General features: G+C 38.5%; 2 protein-coding genes and 1 long non-coding RNA gene across 7 annotated transcripts in view; 1 reads left to right on the forward strand and 2 right to left on the reverse strand.

Annotated features, from left to right (window-relative positions):
- Positions 1 to 1,002, reverse strand: part of smash (smallish) — an 86,272-nt gene extending 85,270 nt beyond the window's left edge. For 2 of the 4 annotated variants that reach the window (XM_022809515.2, XM_022809511.2), the window contains exon 1: positions 82 to 1,000. The gene's annotated coding sequence lies outside the window, so the exon portion shown is untranslated. Of the gene's footprint in view, positions 1 to 81 lie in introns of all 4 variants that reach the window. The other 2 variants (XM_086991670.1, XM_022809514.2) reach the window with 2 other exon arrangements.
- Positions 1,003 to 1,514: 512 nt separating this feature from the next.
- Positions 1,515 to 6,931, forward strand: LOC111251809 (uncharacterized). 2 transcript variants are annotated; one of them, XM_022808837.2, is made up of 6 exons: positions 1,515 to 1,962; positions 3,178 to 3,272; positions 3,638 to 3,788; positions 4,258 to 4,458; positions 4,724 to 5,262; positions 5,598 to 6,931. In XM_022808837.2, exons 1-6 carry the CDS (start codon positions 1,904 to 1,906, stop codon positions 5,789 to 5,791), a joined length of 1,239 nt encoding a protein of 412 aa, XP_022664572.1. In that variant the 5' UTR covers positions 1,515 to 1,903; the 3' UTR covers positions 5,792 to 6,931. The 2 variants fall into 2 exon arrangements, with proteins under 2 accessions (XP_022664572.1, XP_022664573.1); XM_022808838.2 differs by lacking the exon at positions 1,515 to 1,962 and adding an exon at positions 2,084 to 2,340.
- A 6,295-nt stretch (positions 6,932 to 13,226) lies between these two features.
- Positions 13,227 to 16,982, reverse strand: LOC147755253 (uncharacterized). The gene is made up of 4 exons (XR_015328594.1): positions 16,861 to 16,982; positions 16,191 to 16,364; positions 15,903 to 15,950; positions 13,227 to 13,589 (listed from the first exon to the last, which is right to left on the reverse strand). It is a non-coding gene; the product is annotated as an uncharacterized LOC147755253 (long non-coding RNA).
- Between the last annotated feature and the right edge of the window lie 270 nt (positions 16,983 to 17,252).

The raw sequence follows: 17,252 nt of genomic DNA on the forward strand, positions 1-17,252 counted from the left end.
GTAACACCCGCAGAGTTACTAACTTGACATCACTACATTTCTGTTCAATCCCAATCCACTAGTCTGAGCGGAGTCACCAACCTGATGCTGAATGAATGTCGTTGGCCTCCTGGACTCTCGTGTGGCCTTTGCAGTGCCTGCAGCGAAGCAAGTAGTAGTTCGTTTGCGATCACGAACGTAACTATATCTTTCTATCTTTCGATAGAGATGCAATTTAGAAGTATATTCACAAGCTTCAATCGGCAGATCCTCGTCTTCCTTATGCTTGACAAGTTGTCCTAAGTGCGATGTGTACACACTAGCTGTAAATTTATATAGTTATCCTCTTGGAATACAACAATTATACATAAAGGTTCAATATAGGCTCTGTGTCGATAAGTTGCATCCACGAGCACGTTCTCACACACTTTTTCTTCCGTTTCGGTGTCCTTTAACGACGCTTACCGGGTTAACGTGACACTGACAGTTCTCTTTCTATCTCTCGGTGCATCGATTTGCTTAAGCCATTACGGTCTGGAGCTGCGCGTGTGCAAATTATATGAATGATTGCATATCGACAGTCGCACACTATACGATGACGATGTGGTTTCAAATTTGCCGTTGTTACAAAACTCTCTTTAATTTTCCTTCGTCAATAACCGTGAAGCTGTGAGAGGACAAACTTTGTTCGTTCGACACTGCTACAAATCTTTCACCAGCCATCAAAAAGCATCACCAACGAACTGCTACAACTGAAGATCGGGCTTCGCCGCCACTATCGGCTGCCCTCTCCTACGCGTTAGCCTCCTCGCCATAAGAGCTCCGCTATTACCAGCCGTACGGCTGCACTATGTACGATAATTCCATAACTATACGCGCTCAGGACCTCGACGACGACAACGACGATGAAGAAGAAGGAGATCTGCACGACAAGCACACTGGCCCACTATGATAACAACAAAGCGATGCATCAACTGGGTGAGCCGGCGAGAGCGGCGAACCATGAACAGAGCGGGTCCCTTCTTCTTCCAGCTGCCAACAACAAACGGAGCGACGAAGACGGGTTTCTGCGCGCCAAAAAATTAAATTTGCCTGACGCCCTCTCCCGTTATCCCTTTCCATCGAATCTTTCTCATCATAACGGCCTTCTCAACAAGTCAACACAAGGAAGGATGAATGCATCGGTTGTTTATACGCAATGCTATTGCCTCGCTTACAATCGAAAAGCTTCCTAAGCTTCAGTTAAATTAAAAAAAAGCTGTGAAATGATCTACCAGTAAATAAAATTACCAGTTAAAATGCATGTTAATGCATCGGAGCATTTCCACATCCGGATATAGACTGACAGTCACGGTTGTCCAGCTGAGCTCCAGCCCACCCGTAGTTACCTGCACCGCTCCCGGTTATCCTTACGCTGCCGTAACTTAAAGGCCTACCACAAAAAAGCATGCAGGCAGTGTTTTGGCTCTGCCCGGCCGGAGAGAAGGGCTTCGTGTGTCCCTCAATCGACGGCGCAGACGAATCTCTAAGCAAGTTTCTATTCTTCTCTGTGTTGTTGTAATGTGGTACTCATCCCTCGTAGCTTCAGTATCTTTGAAAAAATAATAATATAATAATAATAATTATAGCTTTAGTGCTGAGTATAGTGTTGATTAGATCAGTGGTGCTCTGCTTTAGTCAGCGAAGACGTTAGTGCGAGTGGAACGTCGACGACGGTCAAACAAGAGCGACTGTTTGTGTTGGCATTTGCTTCCACCGTTGACAGAAACAGAAATTAATTTTAAAAGAAACTGCGCACGAATTGTTACGGCTTGCGCTACGTTGCTTAGCTCTTTCTGGCATTCATAAAGAGGATCATCACAGTGAGTTTGTGGCGTTGCTCATCACAAGGCAGTGATCACCTTGGGATTCAGTCGCAGCCGACATGGTTGCCATACCGAAAATAGTGCTCAAATCTCAGACTCGAATGACCCTGAATGAAAGGTACGAGGATGAGCATAACGACATTTGATAGATGAGAAATAAAAATTGTGAGTGAATGCAGTCAGCCGGTGTCAGCGCTCAAGTTAGTGTCGCCGCCCGCTGCATCGAACCAGTACTGGCGTCGTCTGCCGTTGTCGACGAGTGCACTTTCTATAGCGAATCATTTATTATGTTCATTGTATCAGTTTACTATATTTCTTACGCTTGTGGTGCATTGTAGCTCTATTACGTTCTTATAGTTCGTCAACAAAGCTGTCGTTAATTACTGACGCTAACACGATGTTCAGATTGTATACGATACTTTATCGGGTAGTCCTTCGTAGTGGATTACTCTTTTTGTTCATCTGCTATAGGAAGCGCAGTGTATAATATTACATGGTCGTATCGAAGTCTCTAACCTAGCCAAGCGCTATTCTGTATGCGTACTTTTTTTTTATATATATTACAAAATTTAACTAAGTTTGGCGAATGAGTACGTCTCTCGTTTGGATAGAACAAATCGTCTTTTCCAAGAGATAAGTTCAGTAATATGTGGTTATCATTTATTTTTTATCGATTTTCTTCATTTTGCTATGGATTTATTACATAGCGTCCTAGCAACGATCAAGTTCGGGCTGTTGACCCATTGCAATGTAGCTGGGTCGTTCTTATTGTATTAAATTAAATAGAGCATACTGTTTTATCTTTGAAATGTATCAAATAAAACACATGGTGAGCTATAAAAAATTGCATTGTTAATCGGCCATTCCAGTTATTTTGAAAGCGCATGTGATCTATTCAGTTGAAATAGAGATAATATATGATATAAGAGAGATAACAAATGGTCTAACCGCATTGTAATAGAAACAAGTATACTTAGTTGTAAAAGGCAAAAAAAACTAATAATCTAGTCATAAATGCAGGATTGTCTTAAACCTAGCTTCGTTTATAGCAAGCGTGTTTTTGCCACCTTGCACTTATTAAGGGACGATGTACATTTCTGTCACCATTGTAAACACATACTTTAACACGGAATAAACAAAAAAAAAAAACGTGTACGATGAGGTCGTAACAAAAGATGAATGCATTTAACTTTTTGTTCACACTTTCAATACTCTACCCCAGCCTTGTTAAGGAGCCACAAGAAATCCTAATTGACGAACTTATTTTCTTGAAAAAATCCTTTCCCTTTTATATCATTATCTATTTTTGTATAATTTGTCGTTTTTGATTCAGGTTCACCCAGTACAGTGAGCAGCAGCATGCGCGTGTTCAAATGTTGAGGAATGATCTTCATACACGAATTACAGAGGACGCCATTCGCAGAAACGGTAAGTTTATAATATTTACACCTGTGCATTTACTAGCGTTCAGTACGTTGCACAAAAAAGTCATCACTATACACTCACAATAAGCTTACATAGGGTATGATTTATTTCATTTTATATTGTGGCGTGTTACGTTTGTAGGCTGTAGAATTCGTGTTGAGTTTAAATTATCTTGGACTTTACTGGGAAATTAGTTCAGATTTTAGTTTATCATTAGAGTCATAGTTGTAGGTGCGATACGTACGCATTGTTTCATTAAGTTTTCCTTCAAAATCAATTATTACACCCTATATATGTTTGGTCTACGGAATCAGTTTTATATAAAAATGTCAATCTGTTCCATTTTTTACTTCCACTGTAAACATTAGGAGGTGCGGACACTGCAGAATTATCTCGAAAATTGGACAACCTACAAAGAGTCATTGAAAGTCAAATTAGGCGAAAATCACCATCTCCGCAACCACCTAGAAGAAGCAATAGGTACTCTCCAGAACCTCACAGAATGGCTCCTACTTATGGGTAAGCTGCTATGTATAACAGTAGATATAATCGTACACTATAGCATTCTATAGTATAATGTAAATATCAAAGCTATGTAGAAACAAACGAATCTAATTAAATATTAGACTGATTTTCGAGCCGACAACAATTGCAACGTCTCTCCTATTTATATTGGATATTTGGACCCTAAATAGATTTTAATCTACACCTTTAATGTAGGATGAACATGTTATCTTTAAGATATAAAGATTGAACGTAGGTGACGTCTAGCTACTAGGCTTTACTCTTGTGTAAAAGCCATTGCTTCGGAAAAATGACAGAAATATTCTTTGGCATACTATTGTGCAGACACAGCTTTTTTAAGTACGTCTCTTTTGAGTGTTCCGCGCTTGTATAAGCGGCCTGACGGTTTTCTGCTTGAATCAATTGATGTTATATCAAAGCACGATATTTATAAAATGCAACACGATTACAATTACAATTTCAGGCGATGTAGCGAAGGATACGGAGAGAGTATGATTGTGCCCGACTATCGTGCGTTACTGTATCATGGAGGATCGGGCGGTTCTGGGGGCGGAAGTAATGGTGGAAGAAGTGGAAGCGGAAGTTCGTGGCGAGAGTACAGTGGAGGAGCACAGGGTGGCCGTAAAAGTCGATATGATCTCACATATGGTGACGTCATTCAAGGGTTAGTTCTTGTCAAATTAGGCTTTATGCATGCACCCGGAAGAGTTTACATCGATGTAAATATTTAAACTATTCTATTGAATGAATTGACAGTTTTTGGCCGATCATATGACTCAACAAAGTTCTATATTTTTGATATCGAAATACAGTTAGTTGCATGGATCCGCTATATTTAAAACAAATCTAACATAATTTTTCATAAGGTTTAAATATAGTAATTTTTGTTTAGTATGTTAGGCTTAACTGTGATATTTTGGCTCTGACAGCGGTCATCGAGACTATGATGCGCCTTCATCATCTTCGTTATATGCCGATACACTGGATCGAGTACCCGTAACACGTCGACTAGATAGTCATACCAACCCGAAGCGTGAATATCGAGATTACTGGCCAAGTACGAGACCACGCGGAGACTATAGAGGTTACAGTGGAAGGCATGGCGGTTATGGAGGAAGGTCTCGTGCAGGTACTAGCCCTCGAACATATGCTGATCAGAGAGGCAGGAGCGGAGCTCGAGATAATAGCAAACGGAAATACGATAATCCTTTAATGAGAGACTCATCTGGTTCAGAAAATGACAATAATGATGATGATGATGAGTGGGTTGACCAAGATGTGTTTAAAAAGCGGCAAAGCGGTGGTATCAAGAGTCGCCTCGGAGTCCGAAGCAGACCACCATTTAAGAACAGCGGAGGCGGTTACAATTTCGCTGGATTTGGAAATTTATTCGTGAAACGAGCCAGGGGAGGTGGTCGCGGTGGACGGGGATTTAACAGGGGAGGAGGAGGAGGCGCAGGACCAGGAGGTGAGTTTTTTTCTTTCATAAGCTCTTTTTTCCCTTAAAAAAAAATAAACATAGATAACAAAAATTATTTTTCCTACTCCACTTGGGCTTTTTAAATTCTAATAATAGCTCTTTTTGTGCCCGCATAATCTATTAGCTCCTGTAACGTAAACTGATATAGCACTCTAAGGAAAGCCATATCGAAGTTAGTAATACACAAATACTCCATAATTTGTATGAAATTAAATGGAACGAAAATGGTGAATAAGTTAGGAAAGCAACACAGTTTTGTGAAGGAAACATTTTTCTGCTAGTTTGATGTCTTTTACGTGATATTAGTAACGACATTATTTTAGGTACTAATCGTCCACAACGGTCGCGATCCTTTACGCGTCCAATGACACGCAACAGTGGAGGTGGCGCGGTGGCACGTTCGAGGTCGCAAGGTCGACCTGCGATTACTAAGGAGGATCTCGACAAAGAATTGGATGAATATCATCGTAAAAAGGGTCTTACTGATGAGGCTACCACGATGCAGGTTGACTCCTGAATAGAAAAGGCAAAACAAATTTGTCGGCAAAGCGCAATGTCAATCTCGACTCTGTTGTCGCGATGTATTTAAACAATATACACCTTTTATCAGAATATAATGAATATTTCCATATAATAAATCTCTACAGATATATTCAGGTATAACCTACGTCACCAAGCCGTTTAGATCTGGAGAAACTCCGCTTTGAGGCATTCTGCTCTTCTTTAGCGAAAAATATTCTTCTGAAAAGAAACGTTTATAAAAATTAGGCTCAAACTAGCTTGAACGTGTTTTATTAGATCTCGAATCGCTTTGTAAGAGTTCAGTATATATTCATATCTGCTAGCTGAACATAGCGGTAGGCGGCACTGTAATTTAAGAATATAGAATAAGCAATGACTAAATAGTGTTTGTGAGTGGATGTGAAAGGGTGCGGTCGATAATTTATTGTATTAAAAAATTTATTGAGTGAATGTTAGCTGGAGAAAAAGCCTCGTTCGTTCATTGAATCGCGACTTCGTAGAATTCAGAATCCAGTTTGTCAAACAACTTATAAAAGAACTTAACCGAACGCTACGCATAGTACATGAAAGGGGTGAACATCTGGCACCTGCAACCCTATGCTGACCTTTTTACGAAAAATACGTTTGTACCTTGATAACAAATGATGATGACTAGTAAAAAAAAATAAGCTATATCTTTATAGAGCACAACGACGGCAACCCTTTCGTGGTAGGATACGTAGGTTTTTCCCTTCGTGGAATTAAATGTCAGAAACTATTTTGCTTGATTAAACTTAGCCGTGTAACTCGGTTGTTGAAGAAGTTTTCACTGATGAGTGACTCATGCGTTCAGACTGTTATCGAAAAATCCCCGGTCATATAAAAAAAATATTAACGGACCTGCAGTATCAGGTTGATTATAGGTAATCCGTAACAACATATATTATAATTTACCTTGTAACTGATATGGATCATTTAAATGACTACTATTGTAAGTGGGTTTTGCTTGATTAAGCGATACAGCATTAGTAGTTGTGTATTCACAATAGTGAATTCACTTTGTATATGAAAGACAAGAGACCGGCCAATGATTGTCATGAAAGAAATGCTGGGTTAAGTGTATACTGAAATAAATGTGTATATACAGATTTCACTAGCTGTGGCTTTGTGTTAATATTAGGCTCAATGTTACGTAAAGATGTTCAGTGTTAATCGAAAACTATTCCCGCAAAATGCTAGTCCTATTGCTTGCTTGCTTGATCATGCGAACTATTACTGACTCATCGTTACGAAGATTTCCAAGTTGCTGGAGAAAATTAAGTTTTGATTGTTAAACGACTTTTCTCCGAAAAGGCCCGTTATCTATTGTATAGATTGTTCTAATGGAGAAAATATCTTTTTACCTAGGACGAACAAGGTTCTATTTACGTGCTCTCACCTTCCTATAACCTGACCTGGGCTAATTGGCTCTAAAGCTTGCGGGAACTGCCCAAACGAGCATTGCACATATATGAAAGGCATAATAGCATAGCAAACTATGTTTTTGTCAAGGCCTGGCGATTTGATTATTATCGTCCATGGGGCGCCAATATAGCCAATTGTATTTCTTAACGCGACCATTCAAGTGAAACTCTGACTCTGTAAAATGATCGTTCATTATATGAATTTTTGTCGTACAACTTTCCGCCGAACGCAGTTAGATCAACTATTCTACTAACTTCTATATTGTAGAAGGAAATTACGAGTCCTTAGCTATTCGATTGGCACCAAGACAGAGGTTCTTTTTCATATATTTTCAAAGCGTTTTGCCTAGAACAAATTCACCGGGCATATTGGAGCATTTTGTATACACACCTTATGCTATAGTTTGTAGGTGACCTATTCTTATTTTTTTTAAAAGCACATAGAAAGCATGTAGAAAATCCATGAACAGTGCTGTACAAAATATTCTAACATGTGGCACAAACGCCATTCTGAGTTGAAACACGACTCAGCTTTCAATGCGGAACTGTTGTCTTTCTTATCTCTTTATGTTTTTCCGAGAACACAGACAACAGCTCAGTGGAAAATTTTTTGTTAAGCTTGTGTTTTTTAGAATAAGTAGCTTTATCAATTCGTAGCTCCATGGATTACCTGCTGGACCAATTAAAGCTCAAAGAGAATCAGTTGACTAAAAGTAAACGGCGCTAAAAATATGTTAGTCCTTAGGTCCAGTATTTTTTTCCTTTTGTGTACTCGGCGTTACGATGATAGAGCTGTGGTCTTTTCAGCCTGTTTCAACAGTATCTTCTGAAGTACAAAACACTTATTGTTGGTGTCCGCTAGAGACTATTACATGTTTCTAAATGTTTGCTCACACCGATATTTGGTATAGCACCTAAGTTTGGCGATGAACCCGTATGGATTTCACCAAAAGTTCGTAGAGATGCCAGCGTTGTCAGGTCGTTTATAAGGCGTTTAAATCTGAGTGAATTCAGTCCTCAAAAAGATGCTTGCTGAAGCTGATGTCAATGTAGCCTCGGATGTAAGATAAGGGATATTTTACAAGGCACCTGTCTCTCCTGAAGTACAGCAGTTGTTCATTTATGAAGCAACTTGTGTGCGGCTGTTGTAAGAATAAAGCAGCATCGCTCTATGAGCATTGATCTAGTCATTCTAAGGGATCTAAGCTACTCTTGATTTCTGAATCTCAGTTTCCAAAAATATAAGCCACCGTCTCTAGTCAATTTCGTATACACTTTAAAACTCGATTGCAAAGCTCGTCTACTTTGCTAGTTGCTATGATTAATTCAAAGCGGTGACATAATATTCAGCGTGGATATTCGCGGAAAACTTCCTTAAATGCCAATTGAGGAAGAATTTAACTGTGATATATACATATCTCACTTAATTCTACTGAAAGCGTACACTTTTCCCCAGATATATAATATTTGCAGTTTTTCTAATTCCCAAGTCTGGGTTGTTGACGCAGTCGATCTTGTAATTCATCTAAATACCTCGAGAGAGAGAGAGAGAGAGAGCCATACAATCTATTTTTTTATATTTACTAGTTAATACGGTATCTAGAGGCTTCTTTTAGAACCGGCTTCTTCGGTTCTAGAAGTGTAAAGATATGAGTTCCTGGCAAAGGTTATCGCACCTACTGTCTCTGCTCATCTTTTTTTTCGAAATGCTCTTGTTTTTCAAGCGTCAACGGAATCTGTTCAATAGAACAGTAATCCGAAATCGATTTCATTCGATAGCTTGCCTCAAAAAGAACTATTACGGCCTTTTCTTTCTATAGTTGATACCTTTCGACTTGATTTGTTTTCTTTTAGCCTCAATTTGACCTTTGTTGGTAGATATACTTTATATTATCACGCTTCTTTTTGTAATTTCCCAGTCAAATACGAGATAAATAAGAAACGCCTAGTTAGTATGTAGATACTGTATTTGTATGTAGATACATGCTTTGGCCCCTGCATTTCTTGATCTGCAACGTAGCACGCACAAATATATCTGCATTTGATTATTATTCTCGGTGTTGTTCTTGTTTTGTTAATATAGGAATACACATAAACCCCAAGAATGATTCAAGCACTGATGTTGCTTGTGGAGCCTTTAAAGGCATTCGATAATATATCTTTATTTTTTCTTGAAACCTCTGATGGCAGTCCAACTGAAAAATGCATTATGAATAAATAGAAGAAATATCATATAGTGTCGTATACGGACATCTTTCATCTTTGCATTGAAGCATGTAGGTATTCTGGTCCGCTAATTCGCCAAAATTTCCCTCAGTAGCACCATTAGCAAACTGGTGCCTATTATGGGATCTCCGATAGTTTTTAAGCCCATTGCTGTGCTTTTTTAATTTTAGCTCCCCGCATTTTCACGCCTACACAAGTTACTTTACACTGTACACGATATAGGAAAAAGTCGTTGCCAGCTTTCATCTGAGGAAACTTCCTCCACTTTGATTATACATCAATTCAGACGGATCATTCGAATATTAAATCTACTGGAGTAGAATATAAAAATGAAAGCGACTGCGTGCAATGGTATACACATCGCGACCATTAGCAAATACGTTTTGTGGCAGATTTTATTTATATATGTATTAATTCTACCTGCGGTTTATTCGTAACTTTTTATTCTTGTTGTGTCAAGAATTTCTCTTTCTGTATATATACCCTCCCCCTCTTTTTCTAACCATGTGTGAAGCGGTGTTTTACGCGACTCGCCTTTAAGCCGCTAGTGTTTGCTTGCCATTAACATTTTTTCTTTCTGTTTCTCTAGCCCTTTCCCTCCCGGGGCGGATCTACTCGGCAGGATGCCGACAATCATAACGGGGGTGTGCGACGGAGTACATCCAACTTACAGTTAACGGAAACGCCGTTTTTGTCGTTTCAACCCGACTCAATTTGCAGCAGCAGCAGAAAGTGACTTTTCCCATTCTGCCATTAGCCAGAGTTTTTCGTTTGCTTTCCTCTAGCTCGCCACCCCTGCACGGTTCGAACTCTGCACAGGCTTCGTGCTCATTTTATGTTTTGCGTCTCACTACTCTACTATTTTTTCGTTCCAAGAAGCCCGTTACGTCTCTAACGTCGCCAATGTTCTTGCGGCTTGGATAGGCTTTTCTGTTGTTGTAGCACCCTTTAACCTCCCTGTCTCTCTCAATGTTGAAATGAAAACGGAAGGGACAAAAGGAAAAAGAGGATGAAGAGCACAAGATGCAGAGAGTAGGCGGGCCAGCAATGGCGCGGTTTTCACACCATTCGAGCACAAAACGAAAAAAAGATATCTTCCTCTATCAGCGCTAGAGGTTTAAATGAGACAACGCTTCTGGAAACCACAGCAGCAGTGACATCGGTGCCACCAAATTCCTGAAATGACTTGGTCGCCTTGTTGCTGAGGGTGGAACTAAAATAACTTAAATTGGTCAAACTTTGAATGTTTAACGTTCGAACTAGATATAGAAAAAAAATTACTGGGAACAGACTTGTGAATGACTTTTTCGAGCTAAATAATGACAGTAAACTGGCTCCCGCCTCAAAATATTTAAAGAATTTAACACGGCCAATGTTAGTATTACAAGTTTTTTCTATCATAAGTGAGCAAGTTATCTGAACTCATTCATTTTACAGCCATAACATCAACAAGTTGCCCACATTGGAAATGTAATAGGAGTGAGTTTTACTGGATTTATCTAGAGTTTATCCAACGGTATTATGAAACGGTATGCCAATCATACAATCAACCATTAGCCTTGATAAGAACACCATCTGCTCTATTTTTATTTCCTTATTTTCCCTTTATTTTTTTTTATTTCCCTTATTATTATTACTATTATATGGTGATAATTTTTGCCAATGTTAGGATTTAAATCGATATTGTAGCATGCTTATTGGTTATGGCTACTGTGGTGACACACTCAAAGAGATGCGCGTTAGCCACCTAGACCATGCCCCTCTGCGATATTACTTTCGGTCTGAAGTTTCCTTTTCACCATATCTGTCTCGCCTGTTTGTTTGAAGAATCGTGCATTTCTAGCCGGCGAATGTTCTTGCTTTGTATTTTTTTTGTTCTTAAGAGTGGTTTGTATATATCTGCATGGCCGTTCATATAGCTTAGGATGCAATCGAAAGCCGCCCCATGACGGTCCCAGTTGCTGCGTGAAAGGCTGCAAGCCGTACCTGCAACTTTCTAGACAGCAGTGTCGTTTCGAGATTCGCGGTTTAATGCGTTGTTGCCTAAGGTCGGCACTCCACGTTATGATAGCCAACTTCGCGCCGATCTTTGTTACATCGCACGAGCGTCACTAACTGAAACATAAGCTGACAATCCTTGTCTGTTACGAAATTGATAATGGAAGAATTTGATACGATTTTATTCACTCTCGCAATCCTAGATCTTTCTAATAGTGCCGAAAAGCCAATCAGATCATTTCGAAACAATGCCTAGGTGCTTTCCGAGATCGATTCGACGGACTATATTTTGATAACAACAGTAGCAGCAGCAGTCATTAGGGTTTCATTTTGAGTACGCCTTTAACAGTAACGGTTATCTAGATATTTTATCTTTTTCGTTATTCAAGTAAGAAAGGTTACGAATAACGACAGTCTACTGACGTGAGTCTTGAAGTAAGCATGGCCATATTAATCTACAACGAACTACGAGAGAATAATCCTTTTTCGCGAGTTAAATGATATCGTGAAAAACACGGGAAGGAATGAAGTAATTTTTGCGATAAAGAAATGAAGGCATTTATAAACAAAATATAACTTTCAGTTTCAATTACATTTCAACCTAGTATAAACATCTTAGTAGATAGCTGTTTATTCCACACGATAAAATGTGGCCTTTTGGATTGGCAAAGTAATAACGACCTCATCTAAGGAAATTAAGCCCGGATGCTGAATGCGTCGAAGACTACAAGGGCAAGTACGTTGTTTGTCACTGATTACGCGCGTTTCGCCTGTAAATTTAGCAATGGTATCATAGTAAATATAAATGGATGCTCTGCTCACGCTAAAGCCGATACAGCTCTTCCCAAAAAATTAATGAAGAACATCATCATTAAGCCTGATAACAATCTCTTCCATTAGGAGGCCTAATGTAGCGGCTCGAAGGAGGGGTTTGTTTTTCAGCCAGTAGATGCCAATACTTTTCAATAAAACGTGTAGGAACGTACGATTATGTTCACTAATATGCACCTTAGCATTAGTAGGGCACGCCGTTGGCGATCGTTATGCCCCTGATTTAGGTTTAGTGGAAATATTAGATACCTCTGACCTCTGACAATTGATGTGCACGACTTATGAAAAAAAAACTCAGAATAAGCCTCACCTCTTAAACCGAAATGGCGGTCTGAAACTTTAAAACGTTTACAAGTCGAATCGATTGATTTCGAATTGAATTTATTTGAATCCAACCTTTGCATAACACTACCATAGTGACATATACGATCCACGTCCACTCGACTACCTCGATTCGTTTCTTCGTCGTCATTAGGTAAAGTCTCAAGGTTTATCCATATAAGTTCTCTGTTCTGTTCCTCTTGTATCTAAGTCGAAAAGCATAAGAGCGAGAACGAGCCTATATGTTGGTTCGATGATACACTTACGATAATTGCAGATTCTTCTGAATTGAAAATTCTATCATCTGATTTTAGCCAAGCCCTATGCAACCATATAGTCCCTTGTTAATCATTTTCATTTTAGTGTCATCAGCTTTGATGCACTATTTAGAATAACATTGTTTTAGTGTAATACCCTATCTGCAAAAAGCTGATATTCCTTTAATAAAAGAGAATAGTATATAAGATTCTAATTATAATTATTTTTTAATGCTTTTTTTAATTATTCCAGTATCGTATTTTTTTGTTTATATTTATATATATAAGACCAAATTTTGTCCTTTTTACGTACATGCCTATATGTGATTTACATGATGCCTTTATTTTTCAAAATTTCATAGTGCTTTATTATGTTGTTCTGATGAAATGATACATTCGCTTTTTTCCTCAACTTTCGAGAACATTTTCATATAAATATATAACATTTTATAATACTACTATTGCATTTCCTTGATCAAATCAACTTTTATGACCTTCTCTCTCTTCTGGGACGTTAGTATTTTCAGCAGTCTTTTATTGTCCTTGTTTTGACTTCTTTTCTTTTACGTCTTTTTTCCCCCTCTTTTTTTACGGCCTGCGTTTGTTTTTTAGTAGGTGTTCGTACTACATCCCTCTTTCTGTCCTTTCTTTTTCGACTCTTTCTTTGCTACATTAAATAAACGGGCGGTTATCTTTTCGGCGAACTGCACATGGGAAACTGGAAGAACAGTAGAAGGATGACAACGTAAGAATCTGAGGGGAACTGGTATAATCATAGATAGAGCCATAGGCAGATACACAAACGTTTGAGCGGCCATCTCAGCATAGCGCTGAGCAGCAGTAACAGCGAGCGTGAGCGACAGGAAATTGAGCGGCATATGGTTCTGACCTTTCTACGACCTCACTCCTTTCAACTTTCGCTTGTTTCCCGTTTTCATTATTGACCCCTTTTATTCTCGTCGATCTCCATGAAGAGCCTTCACTGTTGCTAAGCTATCTGTTAATCGGATTGGTCTTGTTCGGGTGCGGACGTAGGACAGGGCATTTCGTTAAGCAATACGACACTAGCTAGTTTTGAATATTGAAATATTTATTTACATATATCGATTTTACCTGTAAATAAAAGAGATAAAGGCTGAGAACTAGGTGGAGAGGAGAAAAGGAGTAAGAAAGGCACACAGAGTAAGCGAAACTGGGACACTGATGAATGTGGGTATAGAACGTGTTTTTGGAAGCGTTTAGCTTCCTCTCTCTCTACCTTACAGTGGATTTACTGTACGCATCAATGCACCCGATTAGTCTCTTGCACATTGGATGGGTTTACCCGATTTTTTATGGATGGGTTTATTGAGTACTTTCAGAATTACCCTCGCCACCTTCATGGAGTTGAATCAGTTGATAGAAGAGCAAGCAAAAAGGGCTAAACGTAGGCTTAGCCCTGGTACTTAAACAACGTGTTAATAAGTGGTTTTTAGCACGCGATCGTGAGTGTTGATCCAATGGCTACGAATACCTCTAAATTTGGCGATTAGAAGGGCTCAGGAGCAACGAGAAATCAACGTATGGTTGGTGTACGAAAGGCATGTATTATATTTCACGAAACTTTTTAACTTCATATCAACTTTTTCAGTGCTTAAAGTAATTCAATATAGTGGAGATGAACGGAATGATCAAATGTAGCCGTAGAGCATTTTCCGGACAGTCAAATCGTATTATTTTATATAATTTCCTATAGCTACAGAAGCCTTCAAGCTTACTGATACATATTACTACAATGGCAAATCGCCACATATGGTAGAATGATCCCGTTGCGTTGCACTAGGTAACATAATGTTTATAGGATACTAAGGCATTATTAAAAAAAACTAAAACATTACAAAAGTAGTTAATTATCCGCAACATATCCGTCTCATTATACATAACAATAAGTAACTCAAGGGATTAAAGGCGCCGTCATTTACTTTTACGATAGGAAAAAACTTCACGTGTGAGCTGACGTGAAGTAGAAATATTCCCCAAGAACCACTATAACACGCCAAGCTCTATCACTAAATGTTACTCGAAATTGCTCACGTGCGCCAATGGCCTGCACTTGCTAAAGTATTACACGGGATTCCCGGGTAAAACGTTTTTGCCTAGTACCTAAGCGCCTCTCACACATATATATATATATATATATATATATGAAATTCGCTTTTCCTGCGTGGCGGGCCACAACTTCTACCAGAAATTTATTGCTATGAAAGTTACCTTTCAATCAAATCACAAATTTACAGTGGGGCTTGAGACAAGCGTCGGGCATACGTCTACCCCACAGATTTGCAACATTTCTATTCATCGTAGTCTTTAATTTTTAACCAAAATTAACTTTATTTATCTGGAGATTGTTTGTAAACACATAGAAAGAATTTGCTGTGGTTCCAAACTAATCTCTATTAACTAATGCGATAATCTGCGAACACTGTTCTTAACAGAATTTACTGTCCTATTGCGCCGATTCAATATTGTTTTTAATGTTATAAATTTTTAATGAGTGAAACAATGGCTGTCAAATAAATTCAAAATCACTTGCAATAGAACATGTAACAAACCGTCAATTCTAGAAATTCTAGTCAATTCTATTTTTGATCGCAGCTCAGTCAAAATGCAGCTTGAGAGCAACATATATATGTATATATATATATATATAGCAGCCCAAAGAAGACGACTCGTAAAATTGATCATTGTGTTTTTTCTCTTATGAAAAAATGCGTCGTATGGTGGTCCTCTATGCATTACAAAATGTCATCGGATAGCATGTACAACTGTAGACTAAAACAACTATCGCTTGCGCCCAGGAACTTTTGTAAGTTTTCTCTTAGTAAAATGTATTGTCAATGCCGTAAATGGAGCCACACTGTTTTTTTTGATGACTGATACAACTTCTCACTAAAGCAAGCTCGGTTTCAAAGATTGCAAACTCGAATTTTGTATATATATACCCTGAACAACGCCAGCACATCAGAGCTTAGTAAAATAGCGTTTTACAGACCATGCGAAATTTTGTTGGCGTCAAGTTCAAGTTGAGATAATGGCCGCTCTGAAAATATAAAAAACTGCTAAAATAAGACTTGCCTTTAAAATAGCGATTTCTAGAGATGATTTTTTTTAAAAAATGTTCACAAAAAAGCGTTTATTTATTATACAAGTTCTTTACAAAATCACTTTTCAAAAGCGCACATCATATTCAGGCGTGCAACCTACATTGTGAGATACCTACAACATAATATCAAGTTATCTTGTATAAAAAAGTCCTTACTGTACGATCAAGTAGACGTACCTGAAATTTATTTTGTAACTTCGGAGATTTTTGGCAACGACATTGAGCTTTGAAAAGCTTCTAATGCTGCGATTTTTCAACGTGGCGGTAGTTTAAGCAGACTGCAAATGTTGTAGATCTCTTGAAGGTTAGATGCATAAATCGCTCTGGAATTGCCTTTGGGACAGCCTGCACCTGATGGGTGAGCATTGGTAATAAGATTTCGTATGAGGAACTACGCAAGGGCTACGGGCAGGATGTGCTGCCACTTGGAGACGCGTTTAGGATTTGCGTGTGAATAGGTAAATTTAGTACCGTAATAGCAACGGGCTAGGTAAGCAAAAATACACAAAATGTAATAAACAAACGTTTGTTTCTTAATTTTTTTTTGCTTGCAATTATTTTGATCGAACATCATTACAGGTACTACTAAATTAAACAAATACAGAATTTAATTGTCTCAGTATACTCATGTGTCGGTTTCTGCTCAGAAAATTACTATAGATTTCAAAAGAAAACATCAGAGGTGCCATACTATATTTAGAATTAGCTGTACAGCCAAATTTTTCTGTAAGCTTTCAACGTGCACAATAAAATTATGAAGTACGTTTTTGCACTCGTTGCGTGATGCCTTATGCCTTTTCATATCATATCTTTTTCTTACAATTGAGCAATATAATGACTCTCTTACCATTGAGACAGGCTCAAAAACACGTGTGCGTGCTGATGAACTCCCGATTTCGAGTCTGACTAAACGGGTTTTGGTGAATCAGTGGAAAGATAGTTTCATTCTTGGGTTAGAAATGCTAATATCTGAAAGAAAATAAGCTTATTTACTAGAGTAATTTAGTGGATTTTCTATGACCATTCAACCAAGCGACTCACTGATAGACCTCTTTTAAGCTTCTTGTTTTGAGTCGTTTGTTCTGCAAACTACGCTGCATAAATTGTTACGGTCAAAGCCCAGAAAAGAAACATGTGAGCTATAAACCTAGTTTTCTTTTAATTATTATGGCGTCACGTAGATGTATTTAAACGGTTTGCAAATCGGGCAGCATCTTAATTTTATCATCTATTGGTATA

Source organism: Varroa destructor, unplaced genomic scaffold (genome assembly GCF_002443255.2).
Source record: "Varroa destructor unplaced genomic scaffold, Vdes_3.0 BEIS01000005.1, whole genome shotgun sequence".
Lineage (NCBI taxonomy): Eukaryota > Metazoa > Arthropoda > Arachnida > Mesostigmata > Varroidae > Varroa > Varroa destructor.